Source organism: Cyphomyrmex costatus, unplaced genomic scaffold (assembly GCF_001594065.2).
Source record: "Cyphomyrmex costatus isolate MS0001 unplaced genomic scaffold, Ccosl1.0 scaffold18, whole genome shotgun sequence".
NCBI lineage: Eukaryota > Metazoa > Arthropoda > Insecta > Hymenoptera > Formicidae > Cyphomyrmex > Cyphomyrmex costatus.
Window position 1 is genome coordinate 2,737,037 of NW_017275824.1, and position 25,792 is coordinate 2,762,828.

The 25,792-nt window shown below is 38.2% G+C and overlaps 1 protein-coding gene across 1 annotated transcript in view; it reads left to right on the top strand.

Moving 5' to 3' along the window:
* Positions 1 to 25,792, top strand: part of LOC108772185 (POU domain protein 2) — a 136,062-nt gene that overhangs the window by 67,531 nt on the left and 42,739 nt on the right. The window contains exon 3 of the mRNA XM_018537675.1: positions 1,836 to 2,054. Coding sequence (XP_018393177.1) covers positions 1,836 to 2,054 — 219 coding nt within the window. The remainder of the gene's footprint in view (positions 1 to 1,835; positions 2,055 to 25,792) is intronic.

The following is a 25,792-nucleotide window of genomic DNA, read 5'->3' on the forward strand; positions in this document are numbered from 1 at the left end:
CACAAACTCGCGTGCAATTTCACGTCAAGTTCACTAGCCTTTAGGGTGACTTTGATTGTCTCTGTGGGGTTGAATAAAATCTGGGAACCATGCAAACACTACGAGATTAAAGGAAACCTCTATACTATGGTTCAGGATTGAATCGTAGCCTTGGGCAAGCTATCCTTGTGGAAATGACACTGAGGCGACTCTTAATATCTTTCTCTGAAAGTTCATAAATGACTAATAGACCATTTAATTAGAACTTGATATCAACTTGATACAAAATGTTGGCTAAACTCAATTACAAAATGCCATAACTATTATCGAAAATATTTTGATATAATGATACTTTTTATATTCATAATAATTACTGTAACAAATATAATATGATATTGCTACATTTTGGGCGAAATATTCTTGCAATTTACCATTTCTGGAAAAAACGAATATTTTTTGTATTCGCTCATGCGACTCATTGGAAAAGCGGGAATACTGGACAATGGTCGTTCTAGCGGGGTAGATGGAGGTCAGCGGCCATTCTCTGATGATATTGATTAGCCGACGCCCTTAGTTAGCGCCGGCTACACTTTCTTCAGCCCCACCGCTTTTCCCGCCTCTCTTTTTCCTCTCGATAGGAAGAACGTCCTTTCTTTCTTTCGCGAAACCACAGGCTCCAGTTACCACCCTCGTTCTATCTTCACCGCTTTCCTGCATTCTGCTGTGAACCACCCGTCACTCCCTATTCTCCTATCGTCTTCTAGTTACTGTATTTCTGTCTCTGGAGTAACGCGTTTCTCCGATTATCGTTAGGAGGTAGAGTGAACGAAGAAAGGTTAGTATTCTGTTAGGAGAGAGGAGGGAGGGGGGTGCGAGATAAAGCAGAAGAGTAGGGGAGAGAGGTAATGGGGAAAAACGAGCTAAGTATTTCGGGCTAAATCATTCGTCAAGCAAATAATACCGAGTCTGAGTCACGTCGCACGCATGCGGGGGCGATACGGTATTCGCGTGTTCCATAAATCCGAGATCTCCGCCAGCTACGGGGTGCTCGAAAAGATACGGCATGGATATCCGACACCTTGCACGCGACATAACATTCGTGAGATATAATAATAAATTCATTTATGTGGACACACCGGTATATTTATAGTTTAAATCCGAAAAGTGGATTTAATAAGTTTCTTATATGAATAAAATTCTAATAATATTTAATTGATTATTCATTATTGTATTAATATTAAAAAAATGTTTTTATACTTTTAATGGCAAATATAAATTGCATGTCACATTTATAAACATTTCGATGCACCCCATACATCGCCCTTACAAATTTGGGAAAGGAGAACTCGGTATGCCCCCGCGTGTAATTAGACACTGCAGCCTGGAACAACATCCAGAGCCGGGCATTGTTCCCAGAAATTAAGGGAAACGGGGGAAAATGGGGAAAACTGGTAGGAATAGGGGATTCGGAGGGTCGCTAATTACGACGGGTTCTATCCAGGGGAGAGAAGCCATTTTCTGCACACGCATAGCCGCTCCGGTGTGCGTTATATTAATACACGCACGGAGCATAGAATTTATCTCGAGAGCCTCTTTTGCAATTTGATCTTCCATCGCTGATATTGCCGTAGCAAGGGAGATCGTGCATACTTTTCTCTCGTTTATGAAAGGCTGTATGTGTACGTGCGTAGCATTGATTTCAGTATCAAGAGAATTGAGGAAATAATCAATATTTCGCATTTTGTGTATAATATATATTTATATTTTTAAATAGTAATTATTATTTTAAGTTTTGTGTTCTTTTCTCTATCTCATTGTATTCTTACATCTAACTTGACATGACTTTACTTGCGTAGGTAAAGTCTGGATAGGAGACAATGATGTCTCGTGGCGAACGGACCAGTCTTTCAAGAGGACATCACCCTTAAATCCTTGTGCCACAACGACTACCACGACGACGACAAGCGGTGGGCCACTGACACATCCCCACCTGTCGCCACCCGTAGCTGCCCCTGTTACCACCCCCGATCACAGAAGCCCCAGTAGCATGCATGCGAAACTTGGCATCTCACCCGGTAAGTAAAAACCTTGTGAAATGAATTACTACGTGATCTAGAGAAATATTTTATTTTGCGAGAACAATGCAAATTATAGTAAAACACAAAAATGTTTAATTGTAAGCGTGCAGAGTATGATCGTGCAACATTAAACATTTTTTCCCCTTTTCCCTTAATTTTTTCTTTTTGTTTTGCTAATTATAATAATTATATAACGTCATGTTAATTTAAATCTCGAATAAATGTCGTAAACGTGCATCTTCTCGATTCAATCATGGATACAATTAAAGTCTCTATAAATGCTTTGAAATACTTGATTGATCAAAGGAAAGAATTTTATTAATTTTGATCAATCAAAGAACATTTCAAAGCATTTGTAATATCACTCCATCCTAAGAAATCTAACTTGTGCCATCAGTAGCGGTGTTCCGACAATCGTGGATCAGGTTTAAAGTAGTCTTAAAACGAAGCTCTTTAAATAATGCAATAAGCATGATGTCATTTTGTCGGACAATGGCGGGAGTTTCTTTTGGAAGGTTCAGTAAAATTGCCTCGCAGGTGCTCCACGACAACTGCTCCACCAATCACGACTCGGAAATTCGCGACGCTTGTCGTGCTGTGTTCCTCGTAATTCGCCGACGATAATGATACTAGAACGATTTACAACTTTACATGTCACATCGAGACAAAGTTACGAGCAATCTGGAGCTATATATACAACATCAATATAGAATTATACACATTTATAAGTTTTGCAATATAAAATATTAAAAAATAGAACAAGTTTAAACCTAAACTGTATTATAGCTTCATGCAATAATTTGCAATGACAAAACCCTGTGGGATTTTTATTATTTATATGCAAGCTAGCTCGAAACTAACGTCTGTGTTACATTATTGGCAATTCTGATCAATGCATAATGTATTTGAAGGATGTAAAAGCATCAAATCATTTTTTCTGAAATATCGAAGACAATATAGTAATGAAAAGTATCACGTATTTAAACAAATTTTTTGTACCTGTACAAGAATTTAAGGATTTAAAGAATGTACAAGAGATAAAAAAGGCGGTAGTATAATCTTATCGTTTTTAAAGCAAATAGGAGGATTTAATATTGCAATTGTCGTTTTCTTTATATTGACGAATATATAAAAGCCTCGAGAACTAGTGAAACCACGGTGGTTCTTTTCATTTGCCTAAATAAACATAGCTCGGACAACGCGAGGGCGATTGTACTGGGGCCCGAAGTTCGTTGGTTATACGATCAGGCCCCAGACGGTCGAAGGGAGCACTTTTCGTCTTTCTTGAAGAAACAGGGGGATTACGATCTTGCGGGAGGGAGAAGGAAGCACTCGACGCGGCATGTTTAATGCATCGCTCAACATTTCCATGTCAAACATCGCTTTGACTCGCGGAATTTAAAATCGTCTCGTTGCTGCGCGCACACATGCTCGCGATTATGTGTGTTTGTGTGTGCGAGAGAGCGATGACGGGGAAACTATTCATCTTTATTTACTGGATAACCGCTGCACTCGACGAGGTGCGCAAAGTCCACGATGCGGTCGATAAGGGTCGAAGCTTGAACTTAAAAGCTATGGGGGTGAAACTGGAGACTGAATGAGATTCCATTTTACAAGGTAAATGACATTTCGGCGGCGTGTCAGGCTTCATAAGACACGTTTTACAACGTAAAAGGATATTAAAGCTAAATTTCTTTTCTTTATTATTTTAAAATGTAGAAATGGTAGAACTAAATTATTTATTATTATTATTTTATAATATTAAACTTTCATATAATTTTCATATAACTGACACAGCTATTTTTGAAAGTAAAATAAAAAAAAAAAGATAAAGCAATCTCATTACAACTTATAGTACTTTAAGAAAGAAGTAATTTCTCAGTCAGATTAAACCGAAGACGATTCCGTTACGAATCATAGTACGTCACTGCGCGCGCGCGTGGCAATGTCTCATTAAATTCTAATATACGAATCTTAGAATACGTATGCACAATAGTTATTTATCTGCAAGATAAAACTCAGCGATAGAATTCTGTTACAATTTTTTCATTATATTTGCACAGAAGTTTATTTTTCGGTAGAAAGTAATTTATCTTATATCTTCATATAATTTATAGCGGTCTTCATAGCTTTTATCACAATTGTTGTTATCAGCGTCGAGCATAGTGTCGACTTTAAGGAAGGAAAGATATTTCCCCTCCCGAACGTAGGGTTTTTCTGAAGCTATTTGCCTCGCAAAGCCGCCCTGGCCTAGCTGCCAAGTGTGTTTATTCGGTATATCAATAAGAACGAAGTGGGCGAGAGCGAGGACGTGGTCCCCCGAGGTCCTCGTTCTTACGTGGCGGCGATCGGTGGCGGCTCTTTCTGGACAGCTTGATAACATTATGTCGCCTACGTCGACATATGCACTGGCTAGTTTTTAAAGAACGAGGACCAGGAGGGCTCCCTAAAATATTACGGGCTCGTGAACACACTCTCGTAAAGACACATGTGTTACAACGACGACGTGCCCTTTCGCCCGAAAACAGGAACCCTTAAGCGTAAGTTTAATACAATATACCTAAGAGAACAGTATCGATAGATAAATCACTCGTTTGAATTTACAAGTTGATATCACGTTTGACTATATTGATCAATGAATTTGATTTTTTTACTTAATTTCAAGTGCAATTTAATTAATGGAATTTTAAATTGTAGATTAATGCAGAGATATTTTTGAGATGTAAAAATTATGAGGAATTATGATCTACTTCGATATATCGACTTAATCGAAAAATTTACAATTAAATGTTAATTATCAAAAAATATATTCAATTAAATACCAATTATTAATTTGTAAAAAATATCATTTAAGTGGGATGTGTATCATTATATTTAGAGCGATACATGCAAATATCGATGAGTTCGGCTAAATAAAAGGGGATAAAGAGAAATGGACTAGCAAGTATCTGTTAGAAAGTAATCTTTGAAGTCGTCGTATTGCGTGACGTACTCTATTCTCGCGCAAATTACACTTGTCGTTTACAGAAGGATTCTCTTTTGTCGGGAATCGTATTTCTCCCTCGGGACTATCACTCTTCCGTGTGTTCTTTGGATCGTTCTCTTTCCTCCAAAATATGTAAATGCCGTATATTCGATCAATCCGAATTGTTTTACATCTCTAAAATACTACTCGAAGTGCAAAACATTCAAAATAAAAAAACATATAAAATTAATTGTACAATATTTTATAAAGTTATCCTAAGTTATTGAATACGAGAGAATGTTGGATTATATTATTATATTATCTAGAAGTAGACATTTCTTTATTCTTCCTCTTTATAAATAGTTATTAGTCATAAACAACGACAGAATGTTTATTCTGAATTTTGTTAAAGCGTAATAATATGCTTCATGATTTTTTCGGAACATGATAATTTCGTTTTTCGAAAGGCGTCAACCATGATTGCATTTATACCTTCATTTCTCTGTAGAATATAAAATATCGAGCGATGTCCATATGCGGACCAATAACCAAGGCTACGTATCGTTGGTGTACGAACGCCATCCATGTGGAGGTTGGGGACGTTCAGGCGAGAAAGGGTGGCTTGAAATATTGGCTACATAGATTTCAACCATTATTGCCGCGTGTAAAACACGGCGACATTTGGCGTTAAATCGATCAGGACGTGCTATAGCGCCGTATGAGGATCGTTCCTTTTCGCTTGGCGAATAAATACGCCGACCGATTGTAAAATGCAGCATAAACTCTGTTCAACGAGACAGCCTGAGTGCATTTTTATTACATACAATCGATGTCTTTGCATTTGCACGCAGTTGTTTTAAACTTTATTAACTCATTTCGAAAAACTGCTCAGGTGTTACATCATTTGTTAAGTCGTAATAGTTTATGTCTTTATTTAATTTTTCTCAAATTGGCAGTATTTATACAAAATATTTATTTTAATATGATTTTTTGAGCTATTTTTATATTTTTGTGGTTAGAATAGACTTAAAAATAATTTTTCTTTATATAATAGTTTTTATTGAGTTAACTGGACATTTTTATTTATTTTTCTTATCCATAAGATCTTTTTAGCGATGCAATATTCATATTTTACCATTTCTGATCATTTGATACGTGTAGAAAGATATGCGTAAAAAGATATGATATTTATCTTCATGCAATTAAGAGACTAGATTTATTGTAATTGAAAGATCGCACACTATGGTTGCTTAGTGACTGTAACTGTAATGATTATAAAGTAAGGAACATTTGCGTTTTCGTTGCATTCGCCAAAAAGCAGGTGTACCGCAAATTAGCATCGGGCTGTAAACACTTCATTCACAAACGATTCATTGTTCCGGCGGTCCGACGATGATAATTGAAGAGCTAATTAACTTGCGTTAAAGTCAACCGCACCGATCAAAATCCATTTGTGGCTGACTGCCTTCGTACCGGAAATATTCATTTGTCATCTCGTTCAGGTGTTACGCGCTCCAAATTCATTATGACGTACATAGTACGTTGTGCATGGCCTCGTCAACCTGTTAAAGGGATCATTAAATCGTGATGATGTTTTTATGTCAGTACACGAGTGTAAAGGTCAAATTGGCAAAATTCGAAAAATGATTCACTTAGTTATTTACAAATTAATAGGATCTTTATTATAACTCTTATATCTCTCAAACGCAACGAATAAATTTCGCGAAGATACGGTAATAAGCGGCGGATCGAACATTGAGAATATATTACGTTAAAAGGATGCCTCGTGGCTAAAAAGGTACCAATTAGCTGCGAAATTTATAATAATACGCGATTTGCCATAATTAATCGACTACGCGCGCGTACTCGACCTCTCGCGTGCAACGCATACACACACACACACACACACACACACAAACACACGCACCACACAGTGCGCGCAAACGGTCGTGCACTTTTTCAGATTATAATTTTAGATAGGCTGGTTCTCTCCGTTCCTCGCTGACGCAAATGGCGGCGTGTAGGCAAATTGAGGTGAGATTGGAGGTCAGGATTGCTAACCGGCCGTTACCGCATCACGTTATTCACATTGCCGTGGACGGCACAGAAGCGATTTGCAAGTTAGTCGCTATCTATGCGCGATCTAAATCTAGGAAGGGCGATGCGTGAAAACGAGAATTAAGAGGATCTCGCCGATTACACACACGCGCGCGTGCGAGCGGCAAAGCTGCATCGTTGACTTGTTGCGGGAAACTTACCACGGTCGAGACGCGGTAAATTTCCTCCGACGGTAGCGAGTGGATTAGATTCCGATCTAGTATATTCTAGAAAGTAACAGTGATAAAGTCGGAATGGCGATTTTGTGCAAACCATTGACACATGTTGACTTTTACTGTCATTTATCGCAATCTTTTTGATAAAAAGATTTCGAAAAACTTACTACTAGATCTGTTATTTAATTAAAATTGAACTAGTAATAAATTCAAAATTTTTATACTATACCACACGTCGTTTGCCTTTGTCGTAATCAGAGCTTGTAATATTCTACATTACAAGAAGCTGTATTTGCTCGATCAATTGTGTGAAAGTTGCAATGGAATTATGCGAGCGAGGATCTATTACGTTCCACTATCCAGTTCTGGGATTAACTATGTACTTAACGAACAGCCATTTTGTAATTATACTGTCCATTGTGATTACGGAAAGCCCATTAGTAGATCATTACGAGGAAATGCGATCTTGCATTCTGTGTGAAAACGCCAACATCAATGTGAGCGGTCATGTATATATCTCTCTATATATATACAAAACTCAAAACCTACTATCGTCTAGATAGAAACACACACACACTTAACCAAACGTCTAATTAAAGGCACGTACCCGGGATATTCGGTACGGTTAGTCTTCATTGACAGTCGATAATTCTTCTCGTTTGATAATAAACGAGCCATGGCTATTTTCTTCGGAGCGAGAGATAATGTTCGTGTCATCCATCAATGCCATTGACACCAGGATCAGGGAAATATTAATAACGCTTGCAAGCCAGCGAGCGCAAGTGAGCGCAAACTGTGCACAGAGAGAATCGAGCCGCATCTCTCGCGATCTTCTTTCTCGATCTCTCCCTCCGATCTTTGTCGATCTCTTATTTTAGCTGCAAGAGAAAGAGGGAAAGAGAGAGGGAGAGAGAGAGAGAGAGAGAGACCGCCGTTATCTTTCGCCAGCTGCACGTGAATACGTAACGACTTGAGCGCCTCGCTCTCACGTGCTTCCTCATCTTCTGAGGGGTTCGCGGTCTGAGAGAAGAGTCGAGGGAACGATTAAGATAAACCAAACCGCTAATTAAGGGGGAGAGGCCAGGTAAGAGCTCTACGCCGTGTTCTAGGCCACGCATCTCATACGTTCAAGCGTGTAACAGCTTCTTCGCGCAATCAGCCAACCCGCTCGGCCAAATGTCAACTGACATCTCTCTCGCGTATACGCGGCTGTCCGTTTGCATCTCACCGAGATCGGTGCACTACGATAAGTACCGCGCACGGATGAATGCCTCGTGCGAAAAAATATTTGCGATTAGCGCGGAACTGTTACACTGTGCATATAAGACCGCATCGTACGCTTGAGACTGGAATGCGAGCGATTTTGATGTGCCAGGCATCTGGAATATACGGTGCAAATTAACAGACTTTATAACTTTCAGAATATTATGGAGGTAGCATTATTCTTTGGAGGAAGAACGTATAATATGCAGTGTTAGGTTGAACATTTGAAACGAGTGTAGAGATACGCAAGTGAGATGTAGATTTCATGCAAAATTTCTTTAGAATATCGTGAGTATAGTTTTCAGTTTTTCAAATAAAAATAAGATAACTGTACTCAATATAACCTAAACGCTGAGTCCAACATTGAAAATTGATAACAATATTCAAAATAATAAACATTTCTAAACGTTAATTGAAAATGTAAGATTTTTTCAATATTTACATGGATATACTGAAAATTTAGTTATCCATGTAATTATCTAGAAATAGAAAGTAAGTCATATTGAGGTCACATGACGACCATGAACGTGGACCACTTTCCCATTCAAAATCAAAAACAAGAAGGAAACATTCGAAGCTGTAAAATATCCAAAAAAGCAATGCATTAAAATCCTCCCGAAAAAAAAATCCTAGATACCTCCCTCACATTATCTTACATAACAAAATGAAATCTAATTGAGGAAAGCACGTATACGCGAATGAATAAAATTCAAAATTACTCCAATTTTTACAACAATTTACGCTGTCCGAAGACGTATAAAATTCTCGACATCACCCGGTATGTGAATTCGCGCGAAGCATCGCGTAATACCAAGGGATCACGGTGGACCAGCTAACGTGATTATTATAAAGTCAATACGTTGCTAACTCATCAGCCGGCTCCGCCCTCTAACAGCCCGGTAATATGCACCGGCCAAGAAGTCAGTTACGCTCTATCAGTGCTCGCTCTCGCTCCCTCTCGCTTTCCCCTCTTATCGCGTCTCTCGCGTATACCTCGCCCCTCGCGTCTCTCCCCCGGAGCGCGCAGCCCTCCCTTAAACATAAGTGTGTCTACCTACGTGGATAGGTAAGTGCCTACCTACGCGTGTAACCTACCGACATACGTGCGGCACATCCTTCCCTCTCGCCTCATTGCCGTCGTCTCCCTTTCTTCCTCTTTCTCGTTGTTTCTCTCCGCCCGGCCGGCCGCACTACCTGCACACGTGCAATACACGTTCCGCTGTGCAGTCCGCCGGTATCTGCCGGATCTGAACGAGCTGCACGAAATCGCTGCCTGCAATTATCCCTGAGAAATATATTACTTAAAGGAGCGCTACGCGCCATAAGAAAACGAGCCCGGCGCGCAACTATTTTCCGTAGTCGCGATCTCAGCTGCCTTACGTGCAGCGTAGATACGCGTCGAACATTATCGGGATACATTGAGCCGATTTTTGAGAAAATCGCCGCATCGCGCCGCACGCCGAAGTAGCGAGGAAATGCGGCCCGCAATTTACTCTCTCCGAGAGCTGTGTTATTTCAGAATGGTTCGTTACGGGACGAGTATAATGGAAGCTTCGCGCGAGGCGATTGCTTTTATTACAAAAGGATCGCGTTGTCAGGGCTGCTTCGAGAGATTTTTTTTTTTTTTTGTGTATTTATTGTAATCGAATGAAAGTCGTTATCACGTCCATTGAAACAATGAAAATTTTTATATACAATTACTTTTATTTAAAAAAATCATTATATTTGTTTCATCTTTACTTCGATTTCAAAAATGTAGACTTTTAATTAAATGAATATTCTTTTTCGGGTTTCTTTATCACGATATCGTATTTTTGTTGTGGATTATTATCACGGTATCCGATAGCGTGTTCCTATTAACTTTCGCGCGGCAGGCGAGAAGCTCAGCGTGTAATTTCTAGGAGCATGCTCATTACTCTGGAATAGTTCGTTACAAGTGAATTATGAAAGCGAGGTAAATCATGGTTAACTTTGTCGAACAAGTAAGAATCCCCTTAACTACATTTCGATTATTTTCGTCAATATTTTGTTACTTATCGTACATCTGTCGAAAAAAATTCCGCCCTAGCCAGACCTTCAATGAATTTATCGTTTGATGTCGAATACTTTATAGTATAAAATATACATCATAATACAATATATAATAGAAAATATGTGTACCTGCATAATTTTTAACGCAATACAGAAAGTTGTAGCCAATCAATAAGAAGGAATAACAGCTAAATACGAAAAATATGCACTTAAAGGAATCCTAAAGTAAAGCAAATCACATTTCGTAATTCTAAAATATCTTTAAATTTACAGAATTGCAAAATTCTTGTACATGATTAAAGTACGCATGAATAATAGTTACTGTAAACATATCGGCATTGTATAAAAAACTAAAAGAAATAAAAAATGTTACTTATTTTTAAATACATTTACAACTGTCGCAACATTCTTATAGATAAGGATAAACGCATTAGAGTGAGACTGAATGATAATGTAAGAAAGTGAATTAAAAGATATATTATTATCGACATTTGTAGTCTTGGAATTGAAAAGTTCGTTTTATCGACATCGCGTCGGAGTTCGGCCTTTGCTTTAGGGATCTCCTTAATTAGAAAAACTAGATTGAATACAAATAAAATGATTCAAGGGCTGAAAAATCCTGGATAAAATAGCGTCGATCGTGTTAGAGCGGCGTCAGCAGTTTGCGAGATTAATATTACGGAATTACCAGCGCGATTCTTTCTTATTCGAGGAGCATATATAGCGCCGCGTGCATCGGTGATCTATGAAAATTATCGATACTTATCGCGCCGCGGTTGCTCGCGCATGATAAATGCACGCACTAACGCACGTTCGCGCGAGAGAGGGAGGGAGAGTGCATTGCGCGGACTAACCGATAACGTAATACGGAAAAAGGGAAAAGCAAAAGGCGCGCGCGTACCCACCTCGCCGAGGTATCTGTTACATGCCTTATGGACAGCGCGGAACGCGTTATTACAGTCGGGAGGCGGTACGGGAGGAATCGCGCCTTTTTTTTTCTCGGCGAGCGAGTTCAAGGTCAGGGTTGGGCCCGCGCGCTGGGTCGTTTCATTCATTCGTGTGAAAAGTACGCGTGTGGAGCCGGAGCCGAGTTGCTGCACCAACCTCGCGCGCACTCGCGCCGCGAGTACATATTACGCGGGTATAGGTCTTAATCCGGTGTCTCGATCTCTCGAACATGGTCTACGGGGAGATGCGCGATTGCTTTTAGATCGAGTGTGTGCATAGCGACGCTTAGTTTCCCCTCCGTGTGTGAGGAACGAGAGTAATTCGCGATATTGTATCGAGTGAAATATCTATTCGGAGACTGAACCGAGCTTCTATCCTCGGCGAGCGTAACTGCAGCGCTGATCGTTAAACTTAAATACTTGGAGAAGTAGCTGTTGATATAGTCGTCTTAAATCGCTTGCATTCGCGAATCGCAGGAGGACGAGTGCATACAGATCCCGTTTCCGTATATGGACCCTCTTCAGGTCCGCGCGCGATGTCACATCGGCGACGTAATGATGTCGTTACAACCGTAGGTGCTCGAGAAATGAAGTCCCGGAGGTGAAGTCGTTAAGGCGCGACTTAAACTGAGAGACTGAAAAGGCACGGCCGAGTGTTCACACGTCCCGACTGATTTTCGTTTTCGAGACTAATTTCGGAGGGAACGTGACGATCGGTTTCTTCACCGCGGTACGTGAGGATGGATGCCCTTCGGCATGCCTGGGTATATATGCGTGCACGTCGCAATGCGAGCACGCGCAGCGCGGGCGCGCACACACGTGCGTGTCCATGTGTGCGCGTCTCGTGGGTTCGGGGTCAGAGGTTAAGCGGCGTGATTGAGTCTTGCTTACAAGGAGCCGCCCTTCGTTGCTGCTCCTCTCGGGCCCTACCTCCTGGGGAAGGAAACCATAATGCAATTTAAGCCATAATACTTGACTTTAAATTGAAAAGATTGCCCGAGGGATGCGAGGGAGCCGGGCGGTGCTTGTCGTCGTGTCTGGCAGTGGTGGTGGTGGTGACCGCGGCAGGCTTGGAGAATGAGGCGGAGAGGTGAGACCAGAGAGTGGAGTCCACGAAGGTCGTTGTAGCACCTTGCGCGCATTTACGTCGATAGGACATACGCGCGATTGCACGTGTCGAGCGACGTAATCTCGCACGGGGATGCGGCTTAGATAAACGATCGGCACCGATATCACGCCTACAACTGCGTTAAACACCCAGCCGTACGACCTTTGAACCGTCATTTCTCGCATCTATGTCCATCTCGATACCGCATCTCGCCTCTGATGGCGATTAGCAAGAATCGCTACCTTCGTCTTCCTATATCGATTTTCTCTCGCCCGGCGCGCTTGTCGCTCATCACATCGAGAAAATTATGCGTCGTGTGCTATAATCGAAATGTATATAATCTGGTGATGACGCTTCGTTCTCGAATGCACGTAATAACTTGTAATTAGATAGAACAAAAGTCAATCGAATATGTATTATGCATAGTGTGTTAAAAAAATAATTGAAAGATTAAATTTGAATTAATTCTTTAAAATAAATGACACTTTGTTACTTTTAAGTCCACGTGTGTAAAAATGTATTATTTTAATACAAAATATATAGTTGAAAAAACAATCGTATTTAATCAACACATTTCTTCAGCCGAATTGCTTAGTTTCAAACGCAATTTTCAAATAAAGTAATAAACAATTTATACTAATATATGTGTACTTGATAAATAATAAATGAAATTTGAGTCACAAAATTGATAAAATCTTGTGTTGAACTATTTAATTCCGTTGCAGTAATTCTATAAAAATGATTGAAAATAATTCAAATTGAGTATAATTTAACATTATTAAAATTAATAATGCAGTAACATTGCTATTTACGATATCGCAAGCGATTTTGATGTTAATATTATATTAATCTAAATTGTAATTCTAAAGCAGCACAGACTGCGCATAGGAATAAATTGCGATGTAAAGAGTTAGAATGTGATCGGCACCCTAGACAGGTGTTAAGTTAAGACTGCAATCAGCGAACGGCCTGGATATAAGGTTGCCAGTCTCGGTGTGGCTCAAACGGAAAGCAGTTTTCCCAATTGGCGAGTTTCTCCATGCGGTCGTGCTGACCAGCGGCCATCTGTCGGTCCGTACCAGTGCTGATGTCCTATTCCCCCTGCCTCGTCCCGATATCGTCTCTTCTCCTTCACTCGGTCCGCCCTGCACGCTCTCTGGCTTACATTTCCAATCAATAACCGATTGAACAAACCCCACCCCACCCTACTCCACCCCCATCTGCTTTCCCCAACGAATTCCAGCGAACTAACAGCCAGCCAATTCCGCGTTTCGCAGTACAGATGCGAAGTTTATCGTCATTTGTAATCGCGAGCAATTGTTTGTTACAATGCGAAAAGAATAAAACGTATTTTAATTTTGAAAAGTTAAAAAATGACGACTTTTTGCTGAAGTATCTATGAATCTATCTAAATGCATAGATTTGAAAATAAATATTAGATTATCAAAATAATGCGATAGAATGCTTAAACTGATTGCCAGAATATTAACACTTTTTGCCCTACTCATTACGCTTGAATTTTCTACATAAACATTTCGATGAACTAACAAAATTACTTTTAGATCTGTATCTCTAATAGCTAAATTTTTAGGTACATATATATCTCAGCGAAATCTTTCTGTATACTTACAGTGTGTTATTACCATTATTCTCAACTATGAGCAATCAGCATTGAGGACATTTTTCGAAGATAAATAAAGAAATAATATTATCAGAATATATTAAAATCTGTTATTGCACCGTATGTGGCTTTGAGCGCAACAAGGGAAGGAAGGATGCTAAAATGTAATAAAAGCGAGAAAAAGCACCCTCGGACTTTTGCAAACCCGAGTAGGCGAATTTCTCTCGCCAAAGAGATTCAATTAACTGATACTTTAATCTGCCCACGAAAATCGTATTTTTCCTACTTTTTGTTTCGCGCGCGGCGTTTGAGTGTCAGAGGGAGACTCCACGATGACCTGGCGCACGATAATTACTAGCGAGAAGTCTCTCTCGACCAGTTTCTTTAAGAAAAGAAACGCGCGGCGGCGGCTACAGGGTGTTCCTGCGCGCGGGACGGTCGAAGTGGAGGAGAGCCCTTCTCTTCGTCGGGAACGCGAGATGATAAATCAGATAGGTGGCGGCAGCTGGTCCCCGGGAAATTGCCTCCCCATTGTACAAGGGACGTGTTATTTTGGAAAATCATCTCTCGGCTCTTTGCCTGCTAATTTCGCCGTGCCCTACGCTCGAAATTACTACCTACTTCCTGGGTCGCGGACCCGAAGTCGGTGAACGCGAAGTCGGCCTGGGCATATGGAATGCGGTTTATGCGCTCAACCTATCGGCTCTTACTGACGAGAAACTCGTTTCGGTATTAATCGGAAACGCATGTGCATTTTTGTCGACTTCATCTTTAATGATGTCTACTCGAAGATACCTGACCTTCTTCAAAAGCTTTTTGGTAGTATTTAAGAGCATTGATAGGAAATAGTATTGTAGGTACACGGTACGTGACAATTTCAATGTGTTTTCCTGCATATAATTTTACGCCTTTATGCATTTTATCCATATAATTTATAATTGGAGAAGTTATTTAATATTTTTCGTCGATTGTTCTTATTTAAATATAAATATTCAGCTAATTTGTGTACGTGCAGATACGCACAAATAGTAATTAGTCACAGTTTACAGAATTATTTTTGTATAGTCATACACACATAAACACTAGAAAAATTATTTCTGAAAAACAAGGTATAAAAGGAGAATAAATAATTCTTAAACATGCTGCTTTAAATAATATATTGTACATGTAAACTGTGAAACATATGTATTAATTATAGAGGAACTTATATTATTAAAACTACATTGTGTATATGTATATATGCTATAATGTTTCATATATTATATATAAGTACAAAACTTATTTTAATTTCGCTACTATTTCAATTGGCTATTTAACAATTTTATTAAATAATTTTTTTATTTAAATTGATTGCTAGTCTTTCGAGAAATACGAAATTCTAGAAATTTTGTTTGAAGTTGTAAAACATACCGACACGACGGTCTACAAAATATAAGGATACCGACAAAACTCTTTACCAAATATAAAATGCATATAGATATGTAAATGCCGTAGATTTCCATAGATCATCAATAGAACGATCGATGTAAAACCTTGGGGAGTGCAGGAATGTTGGAGGCACGTATCGGAAACGTGGGACTGAATTTGAGAAGACTCTTAAGAACCTTTTCAGATTTGCAGCGGTCTAGCATTAGCATGTCGGAAGATATTCTATTTCACAGCGAGGAGACTGACAACAGGCTATCGATTCTGGTAATTTTATAAGAAACGAGAATTGCTTTGACCTTTCTTCGGATAAAGAGAGAGCTTCACGGAATAATTACAAATAATTTAAAACGAGTATATATTTTAAACGATGATGACATTGAAGATGTAATTTTGTTGCTGATATTGAAGGTACATAAAAATAAGAATATTAAAGTTAGGATAAAGACGCACATTTTCAGCGTTAATTTAATGCAAAAATTATTAATCTGATCCAAAACATTAGATAGAGATATATTGCGATTTTTTCTCTTTACCTTCCAGTTCTATCTTAAGTTTATCATAATGAGGTGTATAAACTGCCCCAAACGAATCATCGAAAAGACGACCTTTGACCCGACTGACCCTTGATGGTCACGACACACGCGACATACGAGCAATATCATTATACAACGTACAATGACGCAGTCTACTGCACCCTAGACCGATCTAGCTTGACCCCCGGTCTCTCGCTTTGTCGCTGGACAATACGGTTCCTCCCTTAGAATATGCTCATACCACTACAACTACACGTGTTATTATCCTAAAAATGTTATAAATTTTTCAATCAAATCTTTAAGAGACAAACAAGATCACATTTTTCTTTTGCAATCATTTAATATAAAAGCATTGTCAACGTAGTACATTTTACTACGATAATGATTTGTTTATTATATAGTCGAAAGTTTTCTCTAAATCACGAGAGAGAAATACGGTATGTCTTTTCCGTTCTTAAATATAGCATTATCCCCAGCATTCGAATGTGGCATTAACGCGTTCTTCCCAAAACATTCAATCGCTTCTAATTGGCGGATGCGACCGGCGCGTGTGGCGGCGTCACGTCAAATCCCTCGTTCGTTTGTCCCAAAGAGCGTTTCCCGCCCGGAAATTTGTCCAGCCTGGCCATTATCGTGCGTACAATTAAAGCCAATAATTCACCGCGCGGCGATGGGGAAAAGCGGGATTGCCACGGAGCGATCTGGCACGGGTCAAATCGAATGAAAGGACAAAGTGCCTGCGCTCCACATTTTCGAGTGTGTCCATTTTCCCGGTCGAACCCACCGTCGATCACCACGAGACGCTATCGCGGCCCTACACGCGTAGGTAACAATAATGGCCACTGACCATCGGCCATCCCTGAATATTCCGCCCTACGCTACGATGATTCAATCTGACAATGGCCCATTCCTCCGGACAATGCTCTGGTCAAATGCACTGCTGTCGGCGAGAAGGGGTGGTTGCAAAATAGGGGCGCTCAGCGACCTCTGACTCTTCCCCCTCGGAAAAGCGTGGGTGAGATCCTCCCGCTTTTCAATCGACGAGACAATTTTCGTGCGGGTGCCTTTTCCCGCGCTTCTCTCGATATCAGAATACGCAGCAGAGTGATTTTTGATGTTAAAGTTGAGTACATCATTCCAATATTAAATCAATATTTATATCACTTTAACTTAATCTTCTTAATTTGTATAATCTACAATTTACGACGATTATGGATATTGTTATTGATTAAAGATATTTGAAAAAGGACGTACACTGAAAGAACAATTTTGCTGAAAAATCTAAAAATTTAGCTAGATACAGATCTCAAAAATAATTTTGCTGGACTATCAAAATAATTAGGTAGGACAATAAAATTGCTTGCTGGAGTATCGAAAGATTTTGCATTATTTATCATGCTTGAGGTTTCTGTAAAAGAATTTTTCAGATCTATATCTAGCTAAATTTTTAGATTCTTCAGCAAAATTGCTTTTTCAGTGTATCAATTATAATTCCTGAAAGTAAATATAAATCTGTTAATTTCTTGAATCTTCTATGAAAAAGCATATACATATAATTAACGTATATTTATAAGACTTTATCCTCGAGCGCATAATTTTGCGACCATATAATTTAATAATGATTGGCGAACATACCTGATGCTTAAAAAAAATCAGGTTAAATGTTGAGAAATCCATTAGTCACAGGTTGATCAGACTGTATAGAGAATAAAACATAGAAATGCACATCGCGATATCTGCTGATACACATTGCGCGCCTGAAACGTGATAAGCTTTCTCATCCGAGTAATTACTGTTTTTGTATACTCTTTTGCAGATTTACCGCACATGCGTTAAAACGAATAGCGCGAATGCACTCTCGGCTTGATGCACGAGTCTGCCATTACACGCACTCAAGCGTATGAATAATGAGGGATGGGCGTTTAATTATTATACTCATCGTAACGTATAATATACGGTGCATCGGAGCGATATCTTTTACTTGTATGCACGGTATACGCAGATATATTTTCTCGGATCAATTATTTTCACGCGCCACTATGCGCGATCATACCGGCAGGTATAGTGGCCTCGCTTTTTTTTCGTGCATTTTTATTTTCCCTCAGGGAAAAATCGAATACATCACTTATATATCTCGAAATATCGGCGTGACGGTGATCCACAACGAAAAGTTTCATAGTTAACATACTTAAGTTGTTCGGGCTGAAACACAGATCTGTAAGTTCTGCACGTCAACAAAGACGATCCATCATTCACCAATGGACCATGTTTGGGACAGATTGTAGCGGACCCCAGCTGGCTGCGTCTGTTTCCCTATTTATACAATTCTCCCTCGTTCTGCATCTCTTTCTCTTTCTCATCCTTTTCAGAATGTATGTATACATTTTCTCGCTGGACTTACTTTCCTCGTTACTATCAAATATAATGTACTGCCACACATTCTAAAATTTATTTGAGAAAACTTTCGGATATGTAACGAAATATTTAATGTCATGATAATTACATATTTTATAAACTTTATAATATAAATTTATTAGAATTCATTTTTATGATTATCTTAGCCGTTTAAAATCAAGTAAGAGTTCGAGAATTGATCAATTCATTATATTATAAACTAATTGAGTATAATTATTTATACTTAAACTTTGATAATAAATCTAATTTTTGTTATATTCTTCGATGTTTATATCATACAAAGGGAACCGACAAATTTTCTCTATTTGTCTAATAATTATCAATTATTAATTATGTTATAAACTAATTGAGTATTTTATATTTAAGTTTACATAATCTATCCAATTCGTTATATTTGTCGATATTTATATCATATATAGAGAACTGAAAAATTCGTATAATAATGCTGTGGGAAAGTATAAGATAATAATAAATTAATAACAATTGGAATCAAAGAGGAAAATAACTCGATTACAATCAAGCGGCGTATTTAGAATGATGGAGGCGCCTCTAGGTATTCGTTATCGAGCCAGACCGGTAATAATTAAGGCAATTGATTAATTAACCGAATTAGATAATCTGCAGATCGATCTGGGTGTAAAAGTAATTGAGCGCCGACGCATCGTTCTTTTTGCGCCTACAGACGTTTTATTTATATCGTAACTCACGATAAGACCATTTCCATAGCACTTATTCAATCGGCATTTACAATCATTATTATTAGCACCTTGAAGAAAATTTATTTTGGACGTCTCATGCTTAGAAAAGCCAATAATGCCGATGTGTTATATAATATACTTAATATCATTGTGAAATTTTGTACTTTGAAACATAAGGCACACAGCAATCTGTTTAAAAAGAGTAAATTTCTAAGATTATATATATGAAAATTAAAATATTCTTATAAAAATAAATTTCTAAAAGTATTTCTCTCTTAACTATTTTACTTCTTTTAAAATGTTTAGAACATGTTTTTCGTCAATCCATATTGAATTTGAAAAAAATTTGCGTAAAAATAATATAAATAATTCATAGTATTTTTTTTTTGTGTTTTGCTGTGGAGAAATATTGTTTTCTTTATTTTATATTTTGAAATAAATTTTCTATTCATCAAAATTTATGGTATAATAAATAATAGACGTTTCAACGATTTTTTTCTTTTTTTTTATGACCTTGTAAATCAATTGCAAGCTGAAAGGACCAAAAGGCCAATACGTTTACAACTCTTTTATTTCCTCAGGTTTTCAAACATCTACACAGAAAGTTAAATGATCTACCTATGTACAAAATAACGTATTGTTATCTATATATATAGGTGAACATTATTATGTATATACGTAGAAATATTTTTTTAACTTTATTTTAAATAGAGCGCAAGAAACTATATAAATTTTGTAAAATACAAAATATAATATTATTAATTAATAATTAATAAATTAAAATTAAAGAAAGGAAAGAGAGAGAGAGATGAGGGAAGGGAGAGAAAGAAAATAAAATTTATTTATAGCTAATTATACATAAAATATATTATTCCTTATAAATAATTAAAACTTATTACGAATGAGAGAAAAACACGCAGAATATTTGTCTAATGTGGATTTCAAAAAAGCATTTCCGAAATAACTTTGTAAATTACTAGTTGGCAAAATTAAAAGCTCGCGTCTGTCGATACGCACCGTCAAAGAAGAGAGATAGGAGAGACGTTTCTATAATTCAGCGCGGTACCTATCGAAACGTTGGTTGAGCGGGATCGGGGATCAAGGGTGGATAATGTATGTACCCTTGGCCGTGCGGTAGGAAGGCGGGTGTTCGGAAAGCACGTAGGGGATCTATATATCTCTCTCTTCTTCCTGCTGTTTCTCTCTCTTTCTCTCTTTCTCTCTCTCTCTCTCTCTCTCTCTCTCTCTCACACTTTGACGCTTTTGAGGGTATGCGGGGGTGTACTTCCTGAGAGGACTCCAGATGGGGGAAGAGAGGCAATGCTGACCATTCCGAATGGACAGCCTTGGCTCACCAGTAGGAACGTTGCGTCCGGCAAGCTAACTTGGAGCAACTCAGTTTAAAAGAAATAAAAGGAAGTAAAAATGTCCCCCGCTCTTACTCTTATAACGAGAGTTAACGGAGAGGCACATGACGATTCCACTATAGTATGTAGAATTAACAAATCTTGATAAAACCTTCTCGGTCCTAAATGTTGCGTTCGAATTGTGCAAACGCAATGTGTTGAACAAGGTGTTAAATTTATCCGAAATATTGTATTTTTAGTTTATTAACTTAAAAAGCTAAAAAAAAAGATCAAATTGAGGCTTTAATTGATCGATCTATATTTCTATACCTTCTTTAATAAATTAATTAAACTAAATAATTCTCGGTACTAATTGTATAATGAGCAAAGAAAGTGTCGTTGATGAATAAGTGGCAGGCAAGAAAGTGTCACTAATTCCAAAAGGGGAAACTTGAAAGGCTTTCTGATGATATTTCCTGTGATTTTACACTTTTGGATTCTGAAGGAATATGCGAAGAAAAAGAAAGAGCTGGAATATCTTCCGGAGGATAAGTACGAATATTTTAGTAAAAATATTTAAATTATTTAGAGAAAAAGTTGTGTTACATATGTTTTTATATTTTAAAATATAATTAATTTTAAAATATAGGTATAATTGAAATCCAGCATCTCGCATATTTAAATCGTCTTGAACATATATTTTACATAAATTTGTTATTCTCTGAAATATTTTATACCACCATCTTTGAGGTCTAATCTTTATATAAAATTTGTTTTTATTCATTAGTTACTCGTAATTTAACGTTGATTATCCTGAGCAGTACTACCAGCATAATTCAAACTGTCTCGTCAATTTCGATGAATTTTAACGACAAAAATTATCTCCCGCATGCGTCGTTTTTAAATTAGCCACCATGCCTTTTCACACGAAATTCTAAAGTATAAAAAATTTCTACTATTCAACCCCAGTACCCACATTGTGACGTTCATCTGGCCGCTTAACTGGAACCATCTCTTCGATTTTCCGTTTTACTATGCAGCATCGTTTTCGCACGATCCCTAGCGACGAGCATATATTATGCAAGTCGCATTCTCATTGGTTGTGTGAACCGCTAAAATTTCGTCGCTTGATGTCCATAGTATACTGTATATAATTCTAGCATTTTAGCAGTAATGTTCTTCTTTGCAATGTTAACGTGCATCTGCAATCCAGCTTAAAACTAAACGTGACATGTGATTAGTTTGATACTTTTAAATTGAAATAAAAGGAATTAATTTTGTGACGTTATCATCGCGTATGGTCAATAATTACGCCGCGACAGGATTTAAAATGTAAAACCAACCCTCTTTCTGTGATTAGAGCAGCGTGCGGCGATTGGGGTTGCTTTTAGTTCGTGGGGGTATGACGCTATTTTAAAGGTATGATTCCCCTCTACGTTTTCGTTCCAAACTCCGGTCACCCTATTCGCTTTGGACAATCCGTAGATGCACTTGAATTACTCGAGTTCTCGTCACTCTCGCCTCTTCACAATAGGCGATCGTCCCATGCGATAGGTCTTTTCACGAGCATTCCTCATCTTGTTGTATATTTTATGTCAGATATATTTAGATGATTTAATTCTAAGCATTGCGAAAGAAGAATAAGCGAAAATCTCTTTTATTGGTAAATTGAATTTGTTAGGATTGCTTCTATTCGGAATTTTGAGATAAATGAATAGTGTCCGAACTTTAAATTCAAAATTTTAACGAAACGTTAATGAAGAGACGGAGCACACTTGCTGTAATTCTATAGAGGGTGGGCTTAAAAAGTTTAATAGAACTTTTTAATCACGAAAAGTCGAACGTCAATCACGCTTTACATCGTCAACCGATATTTTACGTCTACATTGTTAAATCTATAGTGTTAGATTTAACCTAATGGGAGTTGCTACTGTTTCTACTAAAAATATATCATTATTTCATACTAAAACGATAATTAAATTTGACACTTATATCGTATCAATTTGATACTATACAGAAAATTAACACTGCATAGTGTCAATTATAGCCATTGTTTTAGTATAAAATAACGATATAATTGAATAAGAGCAGTGGCGACTCACGCTAGATTAAATTTAACACTATAGATTTAAATATCAGTTCTCAGATAAGAGAAAAAATTATAAAAATGAAATTAAAGTGCATATCTTATAGCTTATAAGAAAATCTAGGAGATTCTATACGTATAATAAAGTATACATCTTTAATTTTTATATTAAATAAAATTATTGCTGTGTGTGTGTGTGTGTGTAATTTAATTAAGGATTATTATTTGCTTAAGATATTCTTTTTTTTCAACATTGTTTCCTCTTTTATGCAACTTATTTTAAATTTTTCTTGTAATGATAGTATCTATTTGACATATACAACATTATGCAACGTTGTATCACGTTATGAATTTTACATCTTTATATTTTTTTATATTTATTAAACATTTTTATTTTGTATTAAACACATTATTAAAAACTTTTTAATTTAATATTTTTTATATCTTTAAATTTATCTAAAATCTTTATTATATTTTATCTAAAGATCTTCTTGATTACATAAAAAGTTATTTTAATAAGATCGAAGTTAATTTGGCCAGAAAATATATTCGTGACAACATGCGAAGTTCGTCTCTTTTCCTTTACAGTGCTTGTAGCTTCTTCGCGATCTGGCGAGAGCGGTTTATCAGATCGTTATCAGGGGATCTGACCGCGTTCTTGCTTCTGGGCCAGTCACGATCAGGGCCCGATCGCTCTCATCTTTCCCCTCACCTCACTTCTCTCGTTCTTACTTTGTACAGCACCTTAATTAAGCGTTATGAGTTGAACTCCTCGTTAACGAAAGACTATATTCTCTGTGTATGCCTCGGACAGGTATGTAGTTAGTTACAAAGCTAGTGTACATCGTGAATAAACTTGACGCACTGTATCTAAGATATTAAACAAGTTTTATTAACAAGTTGTTGCCATATATACAGCCAATTTAATATCACGTTTACGTAGTCGCGGATTGAGGAATATGCACAGAATTTAATAGTATCGCTACGGAAAGAACGAATAGCGCGATGGGCAGTTTTCTTTGCGAAGGTACAGATTAAGAGGGAACTGAAGCCGCTTAATTTCCTGCCTTCTCTTCCACCGCGATGCCCCGCACCCTGAAAATAATATTTCTCCGTTCGGCCGTCAGTAGCAAGATGGCGTTCTCGAATTAATTAATTACATCCCCGCCGGCGTGCTGGTACCTAACTCGATTTCGCGCAATTGAGTTGTTCCTTTCCAGGCGTGATGCCCGACCCACCGTCTTACCTTCGTTCTTTACCCGTTTTCCTCTTTCACGTCGAGTTATTATCGATATTTGCACGCTACGATAATTATTGGCCAATTCCATTCGCGGCTCTATTTTTCGTATATTCTTTTGTTATCTCAAAATCCTAACATTTATTCTTTTCGTCTTTTCTACTCGGCATTATCTAGAACTGTTATACTGTGAAAAGTAGAAGCATACTACATCTTGAGAGGTTTTGCAGGAAATTGCATATTTGAAAATATATTTATCAGTTTTTCAATTTTCACACGAAAAGAATGGTTTTAAAATATCTATTCAATTTTAAAGGCTCAATTTTTACACAACGTAATTTTACTTAATGCGTTACTAAAAGGTATTGTAGTAGTCGCCGTTGATACTGATCGACAGCGGTTCAACAAGATATTTCAGTTGAATCGCCATTCACGGATAGTGGCGACCGAATCGTCTAATCGGTGCGAACGCGGCAAGAAAATTGCCGCACACGATGTCTAAATAAAAGCCCCGGTGGAAAAATCACTCCCTATTACCTAATGACCGGTCCCTTCCTCCCGTTCCCCATCGCCGTGGTAAAGGAGAGATATCTTGCACGTATGTACGCGCGCCCCGTTACATATATATCGCGAGTGCCACCGCGTCGTGTGTGCGACCACCTCGATGGTCGTTAACTGTAGCCTGGGAAAAGCGTATATGATATGAAGATGCGTAGATGCGCGGAATACGTCTGCCGCGGATACACGCGAATCTAACGATGGCCATCTCTTTTTCACGTCTTCTCTCTTCCGCGGAGTACACTGCTTTTGCAAACCGTACTACAATTACGGTTACCTTTATTACGATTCGTCACGGTACATGCGGCTTTTCCTGGATATATAGGTTTTTCGAAACCGGTATTTTTCCAAAGTTTTCTTAATTACTCATATTTCTTGCTGCATGTTTACAACATTTCAATTACATTAAAAACAGTGAGGAGTAGCTTTTTATGTATTTAATACCATTACGGAATTCCGTTTTTTTTTTTTTTATACATTACCAAGGCCGAGTCGTACGCACCAACTTCCGGCCAGTGCCAGGAACACTCTCTCGGCGGTTATAATGTATGGTGCGGATTAGTACTGGCTCTCTTATTGTTTTCCACTCTTGCGAAAAGAACGAACACTCCTCCGCCGCTACCCCAACCTATCCTATTCCGCGTTTCCGACCACCCCCGTAGGAACCATCTCCATCGTGCTACGCCCACGCTCGCCCTTAGTTATAACTTAATTACAAGAAAAGCTGCTCGCAGAGCGCCGGCGGAACCTCCGGTTCGAAGCGATATATATTAGATTTTCTGTCATTAGAAACTTCTTGCCCCAGGAAATTATATCCTGGTACGAAGGATGGGGATGGTGAGGAATAGACGAGACGCGGATGGAAGAGGGAAAGACTGGTGAGAGAAACTACGGCGGGATATTCGATTTCTTTTGTTACCGCGCGGGGGACGAGGCGGGGTGGCGAGCTTCCGCGCGCGCGGACTTCCGGTCGATAGAACAATTAACGGCCGAGACACAAGGCTCTTCTGGATCGGAAACTTCGAGATATCTCAGTGCCTACGTGCATCACGTGAGAGATAGAAGTGCTCGAGCGAGTTATGAGCACGAGCTTTAAAAATCAATGACGTACGGAAGGTTTTTGTTTGTGAGATATCTAATTATCGTTTATTTGTTACATTTGCACGAAAAGGATCGTTTTGATAAGGTATCTAAAAATTTAGCTATAGATGTAGATCTGGAAATAA